The sequence below is a fragment of the Pteronotus mesoamericanus genome, unplaced genomic scaffold (assembly GCF_021234165.1).
Source record: "Pteronotus mesoamericanus isolate MK-2021 breed Mesoamerican mustached bat unplaced genomic scaffold, CSHL_Meso_final contig_221, whole genome shotgun sequence".
Classification (NCBI taxonomy): Eukaryota; Metazoa; Chordata; class Mammalia; order Chiroptera; family Mormoopidae; genus Pteronotus; species Pteronotus mesoamericanus.
The window spans coordinates 16,346,915-16,364,097 of NW_026555092.1; the positions used below are offsets into that span (position 1 = coordinate 16,346,915).

At 54.9% G+C, this 17,183-nt stretch overlaps 1 protein-coding gene and 1 long non-coding RNA gene across 3 annotated transcripts in view; both read right to left on the bottom strand.

Annotated features, from left to right (window-relative positions):
- The window catches only part of HIVEP3 (HIVEP zinc finger 3), a 48,146-nt gene extending 36,293 nt beyond the window's left edge, over positions 1–11,853 (bottom strand). Inside the window, exons 1-2 of one of the 2 annotated variants that reach the window (XM_054572066.1) lie at positions 6,766–11,853; positions 3,921–4,066 (exon numbers count right to left, since the gene is read on the bottom strand). In XM_054572066.1, the coding sequence (XP_054428041.1) occupies positions 3,921–4,066; positions 6,766–11,850 (5,231 nt within the window). In that variant the 5' untranslated portion in view covers positions 11,851–11,853. The remainder of the gene's footprint in view (positions 1–3,920; positions 4,067–6,765) is intronic. The other variant, XM_054572065.1, reaches the window with a different exon arrangement.
- A 2-nt stretch (positions 11,854–11,855) lies between these two features.
- LOC129069357 (uncharacterized) overlaps positions 11,856–17,183 on the bottom strand; it is an 89,799-nt gene continuing 84,471 nt past the window's right edge. The window contains exon 3 of the long non-coding RNA XR_008528994.1: positions 11,856–12,380. This is a non-coding gene — a long non-coding RNA (uncharacterized LOC129069357). The remainder of the gene's footprint in view (positions 12,381–17,183) is intronic.

The window sequence follows — 17,183 nt, forward strand, 5'->3', positions numbered from 1 at the left end:
GCATGTGGAAGGATCTGGGAGGTTAGCCAGCGGAGAGGGTCGAGTGCTGCCCTTTGAAGGCTGAATAGGATTTGGCAATGGGCTGATGCCAGCAGTCACAGAAGCAATGCACAGCAGGGGTGGGTCAGATTGTGGGGCCAGGAGGATCAGGCTGAGTTTAACTGGATCCTGGAGGTAAGGCAGCCACAGAAGATGCTGGAGCAGAGGAGTGACACAGGCAGCGCCATGATCAACGACACTCAACGGCACCAACATGGGGCCCTAGAGAGAGCGAGACCAGAGCCCGGAAGAGAAACCACATCTGAGTCATGGACCGCTTTGTGTGGACGCCAGTATTTGGGGACTGATTGGAAGGGGAAGGATCAGGGGAGAAGAAAGCATCCAAGATGACACTAAGGTGTTGAGTAGGAAGAGCTGTGTGCATCATCTGAGACCTAGAAGTGGAAAGAGATGCTGTTAGTGGCAACTAGAGGAGTGGGAAGGCATATGCTGAGTTTAAGGCGCCCTGAGTCTCCCAGTCAAGGGTGACCAGGAGGCATGAGAAGGAAGGCTCCCTAGTCAGGAGTGAGGTCCTCGCTGGAGACCCAGATTTAGTGTCATTGGCGCAGTGGTGAGGTTTGAAGCCAAAGAGGTGAATGACGTTGACAAGGGAGAACACTCAAGGCCAGTACAAATCCATCCAAACCGAGCAGGTACATGAGTCTCCGTTCCACGCAGGCTGCTGGCCAACAGGCCTTTCCTCTCCACCTGTCTCAGTCTACCCAGCCTTTCAGGCTAGCCCCACCCCCTCCAGGAAGCTCTCTCTGGCACTGCACCCCAAGGGGGTCCCTTGCTGCTGTAAGCATCTCAGCACTGGCAGTCCACGCCTCAGGCTCGTGATATCTCAGACACGGAGCACACACAAGGCATTGAATAAGTAGCTCCTCCTTGATGAATTGATCAATTGATCAATTACTGGGTTGGAGGTCAAGAAGAAGAGGAAGGGGACTAGCGAGTAGTTGACGAGTGATAAAAGGACTCATGAATGTTGGACTCATACCGCAGCCACCCTTCGTGCCTCATCACGATGAATTAGATCTATAATATATGGATCGGCATGGATACATCTCTAAAACATTGTTGAGTAAAAATAACAAGTTGCAGCTGTATGTGAAACCCGCTGGAGTAGTGAGCGCTGTCTACCAAATCTCGCTGGTTCTCCCCAGCACACAGGAGGACTGCACTGCTCCACTCCCGGGGAGGCGGGAGGGGCCCTGTGGCTTGCCTGGCCCACCGCAGGGGAGCAGAAGCTTTGAGATGGGAGCTTTAAGAGCCAGCCCACAATCCACTGCTCTCTTTTCTTCCTCTCTCAGCCTCTGTCAGTCTAGATCTCTCAGTGATTCCTGGGAACAGAACCCCACTGCACACCCTTGTCAAACATGTGCTGGAGTGAAACAAAAGCGCTTGCTGTGTTAAAAAAAAAAAAAAAGCAAGAAAGGAAAAAGGAATAAAGGAGTCTAAGGTGAAGCATTGGTAATCTCAGATGGGCACGACTGAAGGATTTATTGCGTGTTTCTGGGTGCGGGGCACCTTTGGCACGGGGTGGGGTGGGGGGCGGTGCGGACAGGTGGTTGTGTGGCTGGTTGTATGGGTGGCTGTATGCCTGGCCCCATCCATGAGATGCCAGACGTGCCCCTTGTTATGTGATAGCCAAACACACTCTCACCCCCACCTTCCCAAATACTCCTGGGGGTGATACCAGCCCCAAGTGAACCATAAATGTAAAGGGGTCAGTGGAAGTGAGGGTGGGAGGCACAATGGGGCCCAGATAGGACAGCTGGGCTGTGGGAGCAGAGGGTCTGACCGGCGACACTACATAATCCCCCAAAGTGCTCAGACTGAATGTGGCCAGTTGAGAGTGTAAGGATATTTTTCACAGTGGACAGAACAGAGTGAGATTATCCCAGAGGGAGGTAGGAGAAATTGATGTAATAGTGACAAAATACCCCAATGCCCATGAATTCCAGCCTTTACCCGAGTCACACAGCATCCTCTGTTGGTCTACAAAGTCTCTATCCCCTTCTGCAGAGGAGGAAACAGCCAGAGAGGAAGGGGACAGTCTGAGGGGAACAGAGGTGAGTGGGAGAGCTGCTCCAGGGCGCGGAGGAGTGACCTTGAAAGAGAGGGAGATTCTGAAACAGAGCAGATGGGACTAAGTGACAACCTGGATGGGGCGGCGGGGCGAGGGTGGGGTGGGGAGGCGTGGGGGCCAATGCCCAGGCTGTAGGAAGAGGAGAAGGGGACTTAGGGGTAACCGTTCACCGTTTGGCTGAAGGCAGACCATGTGGCCAAGACTCCAGCCAGTAGCTGGAGCTGTGAGCCCACCGGGTTGGGAGAGGCTCCCGCCAGCTGCCCTCCCGGAGCCCAGGCTTCCTGAGAACGAGACAGCAGGGAGCCACCTGGCGAGCCAGATGTTTGGAGGCTGTTGCCTCTCAGGGCAGAAGCAAACCTCTGCATTGACACCAGCACCCTGTGGGCCCCAAGGACAGCCTGAGGCAAGAGGGAAGAAGGCAAGTCCAGATACACCAATCGGTGAATTCTTGCATGGCCTTTATAGGACCCACTGATATGAGGACACAGAGACACACGAGGGCGCTCTAACCAAATAGCAGGGGCGGAAACTGGTCCATCCCCACATGCAAAGAGGGTCAGGCAGTAACTTGGAAACCCTTCGGTCTGGTGTTTCTCAGTGGAGCTGCTGCTAGAACTCTGGGCACGCTGTTCTCCCCCAGGGGGTGGTGTCCCTGCCACTTCAGGGTGTCTGCCATCCTGACCCCTCCCCGTCACGGAGAACACCAGCTCCCCAAATTTCATTTCCAAACACCCCTTCTCCATATAGTTCCTGCTGGTCAGGGCCACTGGAGGGTGCCCACTGGTGGCCTTGGGCAGCTTGGTGGCTTCTGCTCTCCCCGACCTTACAGAGGAACCCAGCACCTCCCACTTTCACTTTGTGAGTTAGGCACCTACTGGGGCTGGGGAATTGCAGGCCCCAGGGACAGCTTGTGCTGATGGGGACTGTTGTCCTTGGGAGGTCGGTTTTCCTTCGTGCTGTTGTCCTTCAGGACAGGGAAAGATGAGGGCTGCGTTGATAACACTGGGGACACAGACACAGGACCCTGAGACAGACACCACGGGACCTGACACCAATGTCCCCGGGAGCGAACATAAGGCCACACAAAACACAGCTTGCACAAAACGCCCACAAAGCAAATCTGGAACAGGGCGCCCTCTAGAGCCCAGAGGGCCTCACCGTCGTGAGTTCCGAGATGTAGGTTCCCAAAGACAAGTATGAAGGTGAAAGTCCAGGGGAGAGATTCTAATAAATATTTACCATCCAATGAGCCCTGGACCCTGGCCAGTCAGAACGGAGACAGGTGTAAACAGCTGGCACATGCCAACTAGGCTATTGGCCCTGCAAACAGCCTAGTTGGCAGAGTGTGAGTCCTCTGTGGGACGGTAGCCATGCTGAAGTGGCTGCTTGGGTAGACAGAGGTGACTTCTTGGGAACACACACCAAGGTGAATGGCAGTCTGGAGAGAGCCTGGGAGACCCACTGTCAAGCCCAGTGCAGGACTGGTACCCACGAGCGCCTGAGGGAGAGAGGGGCTGGACAAAGACCCAGACCCGCCAGCCCACAACACCCAGTGTCCCCACCACCCCCACCAAGGAGCCTGGTGTTCTGCAACAGAGGTGGCCTATGCATCCCACAACGGTGGCGTCTGCTGGAAGGCACGGCTGGAAACCCCTGGTACCTGGGCACGGCCCTGCCGGTTGTGCCGCTCGCCACCTCTGAACACAGATAGGCCCACCCCAGCCCGCTGGCCGGGCGTGAGCTCTTACTCCACGGGGAGCAGACATGGCACACCAAACATGATTCTTACCCTCCTTCGAAGATTTTGATCCTCGCCGGCTCCCCTCTCTTGGAGGCAGGAGTGTCCTCCTCCGGCTTCCCTCGCTTCTCTTCTTCCTTCTCCACTCTAGCTATATCTTTCTGGCCTTCCGGGGAAACCAGCGAAGGGAGGTGAACCTGGCCCACCGCAGGAGGGACAAAATCATTGCTGGTTACACGGCAGCAACGGAATGGTGCCTTCAATGGCATGCATGCTTACACTCAGTCGTGTCTCACTTAATCTCCACGCTGGCCCGGGAAGAAGTGCTGTGACCCCACTTTACAGAAAGGAGGAAGCTGACCCTCCAAGGGACGAAGTTCCTCATTCAAGGCCACATGGTTAGTGGGTTCCCAAACTAAGGCTCGGATCAGGTCTTTTTCACGGGAAGACCAGGCCTTTCCCACAAGGGATGTGTTTGCTCTTTCTTTTGCGCTACTCGGAACTGCTGGGGACAGGCGCGCATCTTGGTCTCGGTTAGGCCAGCACCCAAAACAAGACTCCGCCTGTGGGGATCAACTAGTCCAATTCTGTTTTACAGATCAGAGAGTCAAAGTCACCCAGCAGGTTAAAGGCACTGCTGGGAGCAGGGAGCAGGTTTCCTGAGAGCCCCAGCAATAGAACCTCCCAGAGCGAGGCACAGAGAGGCTGTGCCAGCCCACTCACGGGCATGCACCTGAGGGTGTGCAGGCTCTGGGCTGTTTATCTGAGGGAACCGATTCTTTTCACAGGCCTCAGTGGGGAGAGCTAGCCCCATGAGAGCGTATCTTTTAGACTTCCAGATGGCAGCTGGGGGTGGGTGCACCCTTGAATAGGGAGCAGCGATGCTGGGCTAGTGGCTGGAGCCAGCAGTGTGGGAAATGAGAGTCTCATCCTACTTCATGCCATGGTCACACAGGTCACGAGAAATGGCACTGCTTACGGCCAGCAGGAGAAGCAACTATGTGTCCTGGTGCTGGGACAATCTGAGAATTGTAGTCCTCTGTGCCCGCGACCACACCTGCCCCAACAAGGAGGTGCAGGGGCTGAGCAGCAAGGTAGCTGGTTGAGAATCAGGGAATCTCAGTTCTAGCACCACGTGGGCCACCGCATGCTGGCAGGAAACGCGCCAGTGAATCAAATGGCATATTCCAAGAAAAAGTTTGCAGGTTTCAGCTCATTTTAAGAATTTCAAACCGATGATTGCCAGACTCAATTAAGCCAAATTAACTTTTTTTTTTTTTTAATTAAATGGGCTTTTCAGCATCCAGTCATTAAAACAGAAAGACAGTCTCAATCATTTGAGAGGGCTCCGGAGTGAGAGCTCGCTTTGAATTCAGGCCCTGCCACTACCTGTGTGGCCTTGTGCAAATTAATGAATTTCTCTGTCCTTTGCCTTCTACTTCACAGAATGGCCATGGAGTACCCTAACGTTCAGGGTAGTTTAGCACCGTACCTGTGCCCTGTACCAGGTGCACAAGTAGTTATAAGTATGAACGTAATTACAAAAGCATCTGAGGAGGACCTGTAGCCAGTAAGTGACACTGGCGGGTAAATCAGTAATGATGTTTATTCAAAAGTGGAAATCTCGCTTCGGGATGCCTGTAGACTGACAAGGACATTTACAGAAAAAATTGGGGGAACAATTCCATGAAGAAGATCCAGCTGAGCTAAGGACAAATTCAATGCACAAAATTCACTCAGTGATAGAGGAGGATATGACTATAGGAACGTTATACAACACAGGTTTGTTCATTTGTCTATGATGTGAACTTAGTTTAGGAGATTTATGCTTGATTTGGCCAAAACACCTAGTCTGAAGAATTATTTTAAGGTTTTCTTTCCTTAAATAATTAAGAGAAGAAAAATAGAGTTTTTGGAGGCAGACAGGTCTGGGTTCAAATTCTGGGTCTGCGAATATTTGCCAGGAGACCTTGCCTCCTCTCACTCTGATTCTCAGTTCCCTCATCTGTAGAATGGGATGGTCCTGCTACCTCGCAGTTGGACATGAACATTGGCTGGGTTCAGGGGCCAAGCACAGTGCCTGCCACAGGGAGGCTGCTCAGTCAACAGACCAATTGTTATTCCACAAATGCTAAGTCCGCATAATACATCACGGCCTGAATCCTTCGGCTGGCCTTGTCAGGATATGGAGGTGTCATTTCCCAAATTTCAAGCTTACCGAACCGGCAGGGACCTGCTAATTTTACCTAGTTCCTGAGGCAGCCTCAGGTCAGAGGCAATGGAAGAGTAAATACGAGCCTTTAGTTGGACCAGGTGCTACCCCACAGCATAGATAGTTCGACCTGTGAGTGATATTGCCACCTACTGGTAAAGAGGGATATTGCAGCTCAGCTCTATCTGCCCTCCTATTCACAGAAAAGAATCTCTGGAAATGAGATTTCAAGTGGTACCAGAGAATGGAAATAGCAGGTATAGAGAATAAGAAAAGCAGGAGAAGTCTAACAGGGCAGGAAGAATCATAAGATGGAGTGGTACAAAGTTCTAAAATTGCTGCAGGCCAAGTTTTCCAAACAGCTTTGGGAAACTTTTTCTTTTTCTTTTTTCCTGGCTGAGGGTATGTCTTTGATTTTACAATAGCATCTAACGGGAAAGCAGGATCACTTTAAAGCTCATTCTACTGAAATGTAGCTCTTCCAATGGTGTGAGGGACACATTGACAAAGGAACCCAATAAATGTTTCCTGGTAAGGTGACCGATCCAGGTGACAGAAAGGAAATCTGCCCACTCATCTGGCTCTAGTTTTGCCAGTGGAACCTGAGGAGAATGTGGCTTTAAAACCTCAGCAAAGGTTTTTTAAAAAAATCAGTGGGGAGAAGAAAAATAAGACTGAACTCACCTCTGTCATGCGGGGCTTGCGGGAGCTGGATGGCACGAGCCTGCCTGTCTCAGGGTGCGGAGCTGTGGCCATGGTGTATGTCTCTTTGCTCACCTTCTGCTTAGACCTCAGGAGGGACAAAGCAGCTTTAGTGGAAACCCCTGGAAGGTTGGGGTTGTACAAACTTATGCACCAACCAGCGTAAACAGAGGACCTCCTATCTGCGTGCTGGATGTGATTTGGCTTAATGTAGTTTAAATAGCACCAACTGACATTAGTGGTTGTGTGGAGGCTGGGGAACTGCAGTACCTTCTTTGAGTCCGTACCTTCTTGAGACTTGGCTGGTTTGGGGGACATTTCGGACAGAGGAAGCGAGCTGGGAGGTGCCAGGGAAGGGAGGTCAGGTTGTTCCTTGGAATCTTCTTTCTTCACACTCAGAGGGGGCAACCCTCTTCGGTGAGGTTTGTCAGGTGGCTGCACATATTCTTTCAAAGCCTCTGAGCCTGGAGCTGTCGCATGGGGTCGTGTGGGATGAGGAAGGGGAGGAACTTCCTTTGGGTCAGATGGATCTGCGGGCAGGCTGGACAGCAATTCTAGCTCCCTCCTGCCCTGGCCCTGGCTGCCCAAGGGGGATTTCTCTGGCCTCTTGCCATCCTCAGTGCTGGAAAGCACCACACTGCACGGTTTTACCAGTTCTAGTTTTTCATCTGCCTGGGAAGCCTCCTCTTCCTTCACCCGTTTTTGCTGCTGGGTTTCCATGGTAAGTTCAAGGCTGCCAGCCGGCGAAAGGACACGTTTGCTTCCCCCCACCGTCGAGGAACTCCCCTCCAGGCTCAAGACACTGTCTGATGACAGGGGAGTGCCTTTTCTTTCAGGTACTGTCACAGGCACTCTCAGGTACGGAGTCTGGAAACCTCTGCTCTGCTCTTCACTTATCCCAGCTGGTCCGGGCCCGACCTCGTACACATCTGCCCCACACACCGTCGTCCCTTTGCATGAGGGCTCCTCAAACTTGGGAAGAGCTACAGTTGCTGAGCTGCCTTGGGACTGGGTGACCAGGATCTGGGAGAGGGTGGTGTACATGGCGCTCCCGTAGGACGGCATGTGGGTCTGAATTCGGACCGGCACAACCAGGGACACCATGGTATCTGGACAGGCGGGCAGGGCCAACGGAGGGGCTGACGTGGGCGCTGAGGAGCTGGCGGGGGGAGCCACGGGGGGCAGCGGGATGTCAGTGCTGTACTCTGTGCTGGGGGAGAGGCCGGCAGTTCCCGTGGCCAGCGGGGCCGGGCTGGTTTTGATCTGCGGCAGATGGCTTTCCACATCGCCGGGGAGCTGAAGGGCAAACTGGGATTGCAGAGGCAGGTAAAACCCAGAAGAAAGTGCTGAGGAGGACGGGTACGGCATGGGGAGAAACGAAGGGGGCTGCCGGAAGGGGATGCTGGCTGGGTGAGGCATGAGCTGGGGGAGGTGGAGTGGGCCTGGGTGCAAAACAGTAGGTTGGAGGGGAAGTGGCGGGGCTTGAAATAAAGAGGGAGGAATTGGGGGCATGGAGTATGGTGAGGACAGGAGGCTGGACATGGCCTGGGTGGAGAAGAATTCTGAAGACTGCCCAGGCTCATGCGGCAGGAGGTGCTGGAAGGAGAAGAGGGAGACAGGCGGGGGCAGGCACGGTTTCTCATGCAGGGGGAGCTGGGCACTGGGGTGGTGGAACACCTGCAGCGCTTCTGTGTAGGGCGGGGTGGACCCCAGCGGTGGCCTGTCCTGCACCTGGCTCTTGCCTCCCGCGTGCCCAGTGTGTGAGGTGGCCGCTGAGGAAATCTGGGGCAGTGAGCTTTTGGCCGAAGTTTTACTGGATGAGGGCTTTGGTTCCTCACTCTCCTGTCTTCCCTTGGGGGTGGCCTCGGGCTCTGTTTCTGGAAACCTGCTCAGAGAGGCCTGTCTCACCAAAAAGCATTTTCTTCTCTCTGGAGGGGCCACTGGAGCTGCTGGGGCTGCTGGGGCTGCTGGAGCCACTGGCACCGGCACAGCAGGGCCCGCCAAGGACAAGCTGCCATAGTCGAATGATTTGCTGCGCCTCTCAGTCATGTGGGCAGAATGGGAAACGTTAGGACTCTGCTCCGAGGCTGACCTCCGCATCTCCCGGGTGTGTGGGTGGTGGCTGGGGACGGTCAGCATGTGCGTGCCCAGGGGTTTGGAGCGTGTGTCGGATGAGGGCCCGGGGGCCTCAGCTTTTCCATGGTCATCCCTCTCAAAGGAGGCGGAGCGGCTAGACCCGCTCAGAGAGACGCTGCTTTCCTGGCTCGGGCTGCGGGACAGAGGCACAGAGGACTCGAAGCTCGACTCCCCTGACGACTGGGCCATCTCCGCCAGGCGCAGCCTCTTCTTCTTGGGCGGCAGCTTCTCGGCTGGGAGCTGGGCAAGAGTCTGGCTGCGCTGGGGCCACTGGAACTCCTCTGTCTTCTCAGGCTCCTTCGGGGGCGGCTCTGGCTCTGTGTCCTGCCGGTCGGGCTCCTCAGTTACCAGGATCTCAGGAACCTGAATGTTGGGCTGGCGGACCAGCTTGGGCTGCAGGGAGTGAGCCGAGCGTCCATGCGGGGCGGGTGGGGGCGATGAGAACGGGGCCGGGGCCGGAGACTTGTCTTCCCCTTCCAAGCCAGTGGGCTGCTCCAGAGAGTCTGACTTCTCAAAGGAGCTGGTGTGCTGGATGACAGAAATTTCTTTGGACGTTGTTCTCCTCTCCTTTCCTGATTCTGAACCGGACCCTGGCTTGGGAGTCCTTGGCTGGAAGCCCGAGGGTCCCTCCAGGGAGGGCGTTGATTTACTTGGTTCTGCTGGTGACTTGGTGGACTCTGGGGGAATGTTCCGAGCAGCATCGGATGGCCTGGAGCTGCCGAACTGACTTTTTGTCGACTCAAAGGCAGGTGGCTCCTCCTCGTCCCCAAGGCTCTTCTCTTTCCTCCTCTTTCTCAGCGGAGTGAGCTCCAAGGTGGTCCCCAGTTTATAATGCATCATCTGGGACCAGGGCTCATGCTCGGCCGGACTCTTCTCGGCTTCCAGAGACACGTGAGCACCTGCAGAGCTGGGCTTTGCGATCTGAAGCTCTGAGCAGTAGTATTTCTTGTGGGCTTCGTAGTTGTCCCTTTTCTTGTACCGAGCACCACAGATGTTACATTCATAGATCACCCCTTTTGTTTTCAAGCCCTTCTTGGTCTTTTTGGTGAGTTCGCTTTCCTTGGGTTCCGGCTCCTCTGCGAGTTTGGGGGCTGTGTCCTTGCTGCTTGGCCCCGCCTCCTCGGAACTGTACTCCCCTCCCAAAGGTAGTTCAATGGCCGGCTGGCGCTTGAGCATCCGGGGGTGGGAGGTAAACACTTGACTGCTGCGGCTCAGGGCTTCGGAATCGGCGATGTGGTCATCGAAGGAGTAGCTACCGCGGAAGGTGTGGTGGGGGGTACTGAGGGTGCAGGTGGCAGAAGGCATTGAGTGGCTTCTCAGCAGAGGCACAGGGGGGGTGGTGCTGGGTGGGTGTTGGAGGCTCAGCAGCGATTGTTCGGGCTTGGTTTTCTCGCCATGGGCCGACAGGGGCTCCCGGTAGAGGCTGGATTTGGGCGACTCCATGCTGCTGCGCCGTGACAGCGAGCTCCTCCTGGGCTTCACGCTGTCTATCTCGCTGGTGTCCACCACGGCCTCGTTGATGGTGATGAGCTTGGTGATGTGCTCGATGACCTGTGTCCGGGGCACAGACAAAGGCACCAGGCTGGGCTTGTCTTCGGTGGACAGCGGCAGGAGGGGCTGGGTGGAGGTGGCCGTCAGCATGGTGGTCCGCTGCCCAATCCGCCCGCACTTGCCGAAGATGATCTCTGCGTAGGACCTGGCGTTGGTGTTTGGGGGGCTGACCTGCTGCTCGGCGCTCTCCGAGCGGGAGAAATACCCAGATTCAGTGCTGCCTTTGCTGCCGGGGCTCAGGAACGCCTGCTCATCGATCACCTTTTTCCTCTCACTCAAGCGGAGGGCCAGCTTCTGCTTTATGGTGTGGGTGTCTTCAGGTTTATGGCTCAGGGGGTGCTCTGATGAGGGTTCCGCGAATGGAGTGGGGTCCTCGAGCGACTGCGCTGAGCTGGACTGGGACAAGGAACAGCGCTCGTGGCTAGAACCCTGGCTCCCAGAGCTGTACAAGCCGCTGGACAGGAGGGGGTGCTTAGGCCTAGGGGAGAGCTCTGCATGGTGAGCGGACGTGGTACCCGTTTCCTCCTCTGAATCGGTGCTCTCTCCCTCAGTGGGCTCCTCAAACTCTTCCCCTGGGATCCTCTCCACCTCCAGCCCCGGGGGGTACATCTCGCTGCCCACTCCCGAGGCCAGGCCGGCTTTGATGCGGTGGGCATGGGACTTCCTGTGCTTGTAGAGGTTACTCTTGGTCTTGAAGGAGAAGCCACAGGGGCCGCAGGGATAGGGCCTCTCGCCCGTGTGCGAGCGGATGTGTTTCTGGAGCACGCTGGGCTTGGCGCAGGGCCGGCTGCAGTACTGGCAGATGTACTTGCCCGGTTTCTGGGGTTTCCTCTCCTTCTTGTGTGCCTCTTCTGTGGGCTTCAAGGGAACCTGGGAGGGACGGGGCACGAAGACTTTGGGGATGCCAGGCAGGTCTTCCGGGGGGATGATGGAAGCGTGGGAAGGGAGGAGCTGGCTCTGAGGATGGAGCCCGGGACTCATGAAGGAACTTGAGGGTCCAGGTCGCATGGGGTCGACCAGCTGCCACGTGGACCCCTCCAGGAGGTGCTCGGGTTTGCCAGGCGACATGAATGCTGGTGTCAGAGGGTGCTGCGGAAGCTGTGAGATGTGGACAGAGGCTTCGATGGAGGACCTCTTGGGGGGCTTCTGCTGCTGGCCCGTTTTCTCCTGAGAGCCTTCCCTAAGAACCGACGAGGGGCCTGGGAAGGGCTGCGGGGCTAGGAGCTCTTGCACGGGGCCTTCGGGGGTGGCGGCGGCGCTGCTGCCTGGGTACGGCGCACCGGCTGAAACACTGGTCTGAACAGCCTCTCCTTTGGTCGGCCGCTTCCGGGGACTCCCCTCAGCCTTCTTGGTGCCCTTGACGCTTTGTTCAGGATCCATGACCTCCACAGAGACTTCAGATGCTATTCAGGGAGGGTCAGGGCAGGCTGCATTTATGGGTAATCCAAGTGTCCCGAGAAGGTGTCTGGCTTTGGCCACATTGGTCAAGAGCGGAGGAAGCCAAACCCAAGACGGCTTTGGGAGTTTTTTTGCAAGTGTCACTGGCTGTGAGTGGACTCAGAGCAAGTCATCAGGGCTTGAGCTAGTCACTTCGGTGAGGCATGGCCCTTTACTTTGCAGACAGAAAATGCGTCAGCACTTTCTGCCTGAATGTCTGTCGTGGAAACGTCATGAAGGACGTCAGTGTTGCCATCGTATTGTTTCAGTTGGCAGTGACAAGTGGCCCCCCATGAGTCCCCTGTGTGCTATGCGAACTGCTGAAGGCGGCAGACGTCTGTGTGCGTGGCCCAGTCATCCCTGGTCCCAGCACGAGAGAAGCCACGCTGGATGCTGCAGGTGGCTCCGTCGCCTGTTTTCCCCTTTATTCCCGTGCTGGAGATCAACGGCCGTGGAGGGCGATTCACGCTCTTCTATGTGACCAAAAACAAACAAACAAACAAACAAACAAACAAACAAACAAACCACACGGAAATACACACACACAAGAGAAGAGAGAGTTACTGCGACTGGTCCACAGCCTGGGCTTCTCTGGCTCTGTGAACACCAGTGAGATCCCTAAAAGCTAAACCAGGGAGATACTAGCAGAACCACAGCCCTGGCTCTGCACGTCTGGACACCGCCCATCCATCCCTCACCCACATTCACAGTGCTGTTGGGTGACTCCAATTCCAGCTGTGGTTCTGGGGACTGCGGCTGTGGGTGGGGGGTATCAGGAACAGTCAGGGACAGGAGGCCTGGGCTCTAGTCTCTGCTCCGTGAGCACCTCTGAGTGGGATTTAGCTTCCTAAGTATCAGCTGCCTGATCTAGAAAATGGGAAATGATTCTTGCCTCAACTATGCCTTGGGGCTACAGTGGGGTCCAACGTGATAACAGACGTGGATGCCACCGGACAAAGTCTGGTTGGTGCAGGAGGAGGTGCTGGTGGGGCATTCAAGGGTGAGCTTTCCCAGGAGTAGGTTATTCTCAGATGTCACTCTCTCTCTGGCCCTGGATTCTGAAGGTGTCCAGGATGGGCATCACTCATGGCTCTTACTCCTCTGCTTGCCCACCCCTCCAGCTGTTTCATGGTGAAGCTAAAGCCACTCCCCTAGCCTGCAGGAGCTCACAGTCTAACGCAGCCATGACCACCTGACCTGCCAAGCAAGGGCTGGGAGGATTGTTCTGGCAGGTTCCTCCAGCTTTGCAGCCTTCCCTTGCCCAGTCAGTGCCCCAGGGATACCCTGGAAGCGGCTCAGAATGTGGGTCCTTTCCAAGCCGAGGGGCAAAGTTGTTCTGGGTGGACCTCTACGCGTGTGTGCCCTCCCTGGGCCAGCCAGAAGTCAGACAGTCCAGGCTTCTTGGGCTCCAAGTGCTTCTCAGGGCCCCTGTCTCAAGCAGCACAGTCAGCATTTCAGAGCTGGTTGTGACAGGAGTCTGGGCCCTAGTCTCAATCTGCCACCATAGTGGAGAAAACTGAGGACCACAGAGGGAAGGTGGCACGCTAGGGTCCCGTGTTCCTAAGAGGCAGGGCTGGCACCTGAACCCAGGTTCCCGTGGCTGGAGTTCATTCCCCACCTGCCCGCAGGGGTCAGTCGGCTGGGTGAGGGCCTGACTGAGTGCCGGTGTCCCCCGGGCCTGCCCCCCTCTCCTGCAAGCACGGCCTGCCCCCAGCACCCTGACCTTGGCTCCGTTCACGCCCGTGCCCTGCTTTTCACCAGATATTTTTTGATGCAGACTTGAAGAGTTTGCTCTTTGCGCCTTCACAGGGTATGCAGAAGGTCACCCAGCCTGAAAGACTCGAGCAATTGTCTCACACATGGCAGGGCCTCGGACATAATGACACGCTGCGGCAGAGCAGGTGGCTCAACCTATTAGCTAAAAATTATACGCTCCAAATTTATTCCTTTTGTGTTTCCTTTCCATCTTGGTTCTACAAAGAATTCAAGAAAACTATAGCAAAATTTTATAAATATTTATAAAAGAATGATACACTATAAATAAATATAACTTTAAATAAGAATAACAAATCAGGACACAGGAAAATGTAAATAAGGCAGGAAGTCAGGATTGGCGGGATGGAAAGAACACTGGTATACCAATCATAAAAGCTCACAGTGTTTCTATAGGTCAGCTACACAATTATATAGCAGCTTCCTGGCAGCTGAGGAGAAAAGAGAAATGTGGCCCATTACAGAGTCCTGACAAGATAGAGATGAAGAAACATGTCAGTTCCCTTCAGGAAGCAAAGGGTTGCTTGAGAAGAACTTATTCATGTGGTACAGGGGCAGTGAATGATGTATGAGATCACCTATGTCTTCAACTGACTTTCTTCCCGCAAAGGCAGTGATTGATTTTTGTCAATGGAAGGTCACAACTCAGTAATGGCTATTATTTGAGCCATCAAAGCCCCCCTCTGACTCAGGCAGAGAAAGTATCCTCCCAAAGCAGGGCCAATGTGGGTAAGGCAGGGAAGCCTCACTGCATCCTATTACCATCAGTAGGGGGACCATGTAAGGTATTATTCAAACTAGTGCACATTTGAGAGTGAAAGAGGCATTGCCAATGATTATGAAGGAGCAACAGGAACAAACTGGGACTGTCTCAGGCAAATTGGGACAGTTACCCTTACAATCAATATTTACCTTTAGACCCAAACCAAGCACAAGTGTTCACTCTGGATATCCGGTATAAACTTTGGATCTTTGCTATGAGGACTGAGATTACACTGTGGTCTCCTAATGGATGCTTAGAGATTGGTTATCTAGGCCAGTCTTCTCACTTGACAGATGGGGAGACTGAGGCCTAGAAAGCTGATGTGCTTTTTCCTAAAAATTGCACAGCGATGGTGGCAGAGCTAGACTGTCCTATGCCTCTGGCCAGGGCTTGTCTCCTGCCTCAGTGAATCAACGGCCGCTATGACTTCCGTGGCACAGTGGGCACCGCAGCCCCTGGCTCTCTGCTCTGTGGAGGCACTGGCATGGCCCCAGGCACATGGCTATATCACCAATGAGGTGGTCAGCAGGTGTCTAGAGGTTTAATAGCAACAGAGGCCTGCTGGACAGGAGAAGTGGGAAGCCCGGCTAATGTTGAGGAGTCCATCCTGGTGGCATTATACCAGGCCTTGATTATCCAAGTTAAGGTGGTCATCTGTAGTATAGACACAGCACTGTTCTCCAGGCTGGCCTGGGACTCCTGGGCCTGGCTGCACCTGTGTGGGGGAGAGGCGCCTTAGGTGCTGTGTCTGGATAATAAAGGTTTGCCTCTACCTACTATTTTTACTGACCCTTTCATGCAAGGAGGTCAAGGTACGCCCCCCCCGCCCCCCTCCGCCCAGTGTTAGTTAGAAGTAAGGTTTGTTTATTCTGATGGATGGGTGGGACCCTGTGGCACGACTGGGTGGCAAATTAACAGTCTGAGTGGGGTCAATTGGCTAAGGGGGGGACCCTACATTGTCCAGTCCCACAGTTGTCCCGTCACTGAGCCACTGGGCTTTCCAGAGGCAGGCTGGGAAATGCCAGTGGCTGGAGTTTGGGGCCATTCCCAAGCCAGGGGGGAGGGGCGGGTGGAGGAGGGAAACAGTCAGGAGACTATTGTGTCATCAGGTGACTCACTGGGCGAGCACCACGTGCCTAGGTCAGCATCCGGCTTATACCTGTGAGCTGGCCTGGGGCTCCCTCGGAGAGGGGGCCCTCCCTGCCTGCACGCTCCGAGGGAGGCACAGCCAGTGCCACTGGCCCCCCAGGTTGTGGAGTCAGCAAAGCCTGGGAGCGGAAAGTCCACCTGTTTGTTCTGCACGGAGGGTACCTGAGCCACGGTGGGAAATGACGAGCCCAGGGCCACACGGGTCCTCGGACTCTGGGGTCAGTGCTCTCTGCTGCCCTGCTCTACACTCACAGCGGGTCTGAGGCTCTTAACACAAGGGGGAGTGGGAGGGGCTGCTGGGACTGTGGGTGCAGATGTGGGGCAAAACTACAGGAACTAAGAGGGCCGCAGCCTTGGAGTGGATTACAATTCAGGTTGGCATAAGCATTTTGTTATTTCACTCTTCAGCTCCTCTAGAAGGGTGATTTCTAATCCCTGTGACCCAGACACACCAAGAAAATGACTCTTTTCTACCTTCTGTGCCTCTGAGGGTATGTGTAAAATTCAATATAAACTTGAAGTAACAGGAAAACCTGTTTTTCCAGAGAATTGGTGAGGGTGCCTATAAAAGCCACCAGTGACATGAGGTCAGAGGTAGTGGCTGTCCCTGCCAGGGCCCAGGAGCTGGGCCAGCCGGGGCCTGGGCCTCAGGCCACAGGGGGATGGATGTCCTCTGCTGGTGCTGGGACAATGGCCATGGGGCCCACCCTGTCTGCCACCAAGGCCACAGCCCTGAGAGCTCTGGCTCAGAAATGAGCTTAGAACCATAAGGAAAACCTGAGCTTCAAGAGCCAGTTAGCTAACATCAGACAACTCAGCTCCTACATCTGGAAGCTTCCATAGGTCTAGCTGTTAGGATAGTCCAACAGGAAAGAGAGCAGGGTGCTGGGGCTTGAGCCACAAAGGCCTCAGGGCAGTCAGAAGTGATGGGAGAGCCCACAGGGCCCAGGTGATGCGGCTTGAAGCTCTGAAGCCAAACAAGAAAGCACCTTCCACACCTTAGGCACCATGCCCATAGCCCAGAGTGGGTACCCCAGAGGGCTCTACCAGAGGGGACAAGGGAGTTGGGCTCGGTGAGGAGGATGGCTCCCCCCGGCCTGGCAGGAGGCCAGCCCGAATCTGCCGTGGGCTCTAGACTAAGGAGCTTGGCTCACCAGCCAAGTTAGATAAGACTGAGGCAAGACAGGGACAGGGGCCAGATGGCCAGGGTCTATTCGGTCACTCTAGCTCCAAATTTGTGGAGCTTGATAAAATTCCTTGCTTGTAATTTAGTTACACACACACACACACACACACACACGTATGCCTGCACACAGTCTAATATGCTAAAATCTGGTCAAAATTGGACTGACGGTAATAAAATGTACTGATCTTAAAAACACCAGGAAAGCAGGACTTCCACCTCATTTAAAAAGCCGAAACCCAGTGCAGGAGGCTGCAGGTGACAATACAGACTAGGGGTTAGGCCTAAAGGACAAGACGGGCACCTGCTGTGAAGGAAGCACCCTGTCACGAAGGCCACACCCCCACGGCAACACTGCCCAGAGGTTCCAAGGGCCGCTTTGCAACTCGCGTTTGGACCTCCTCACTG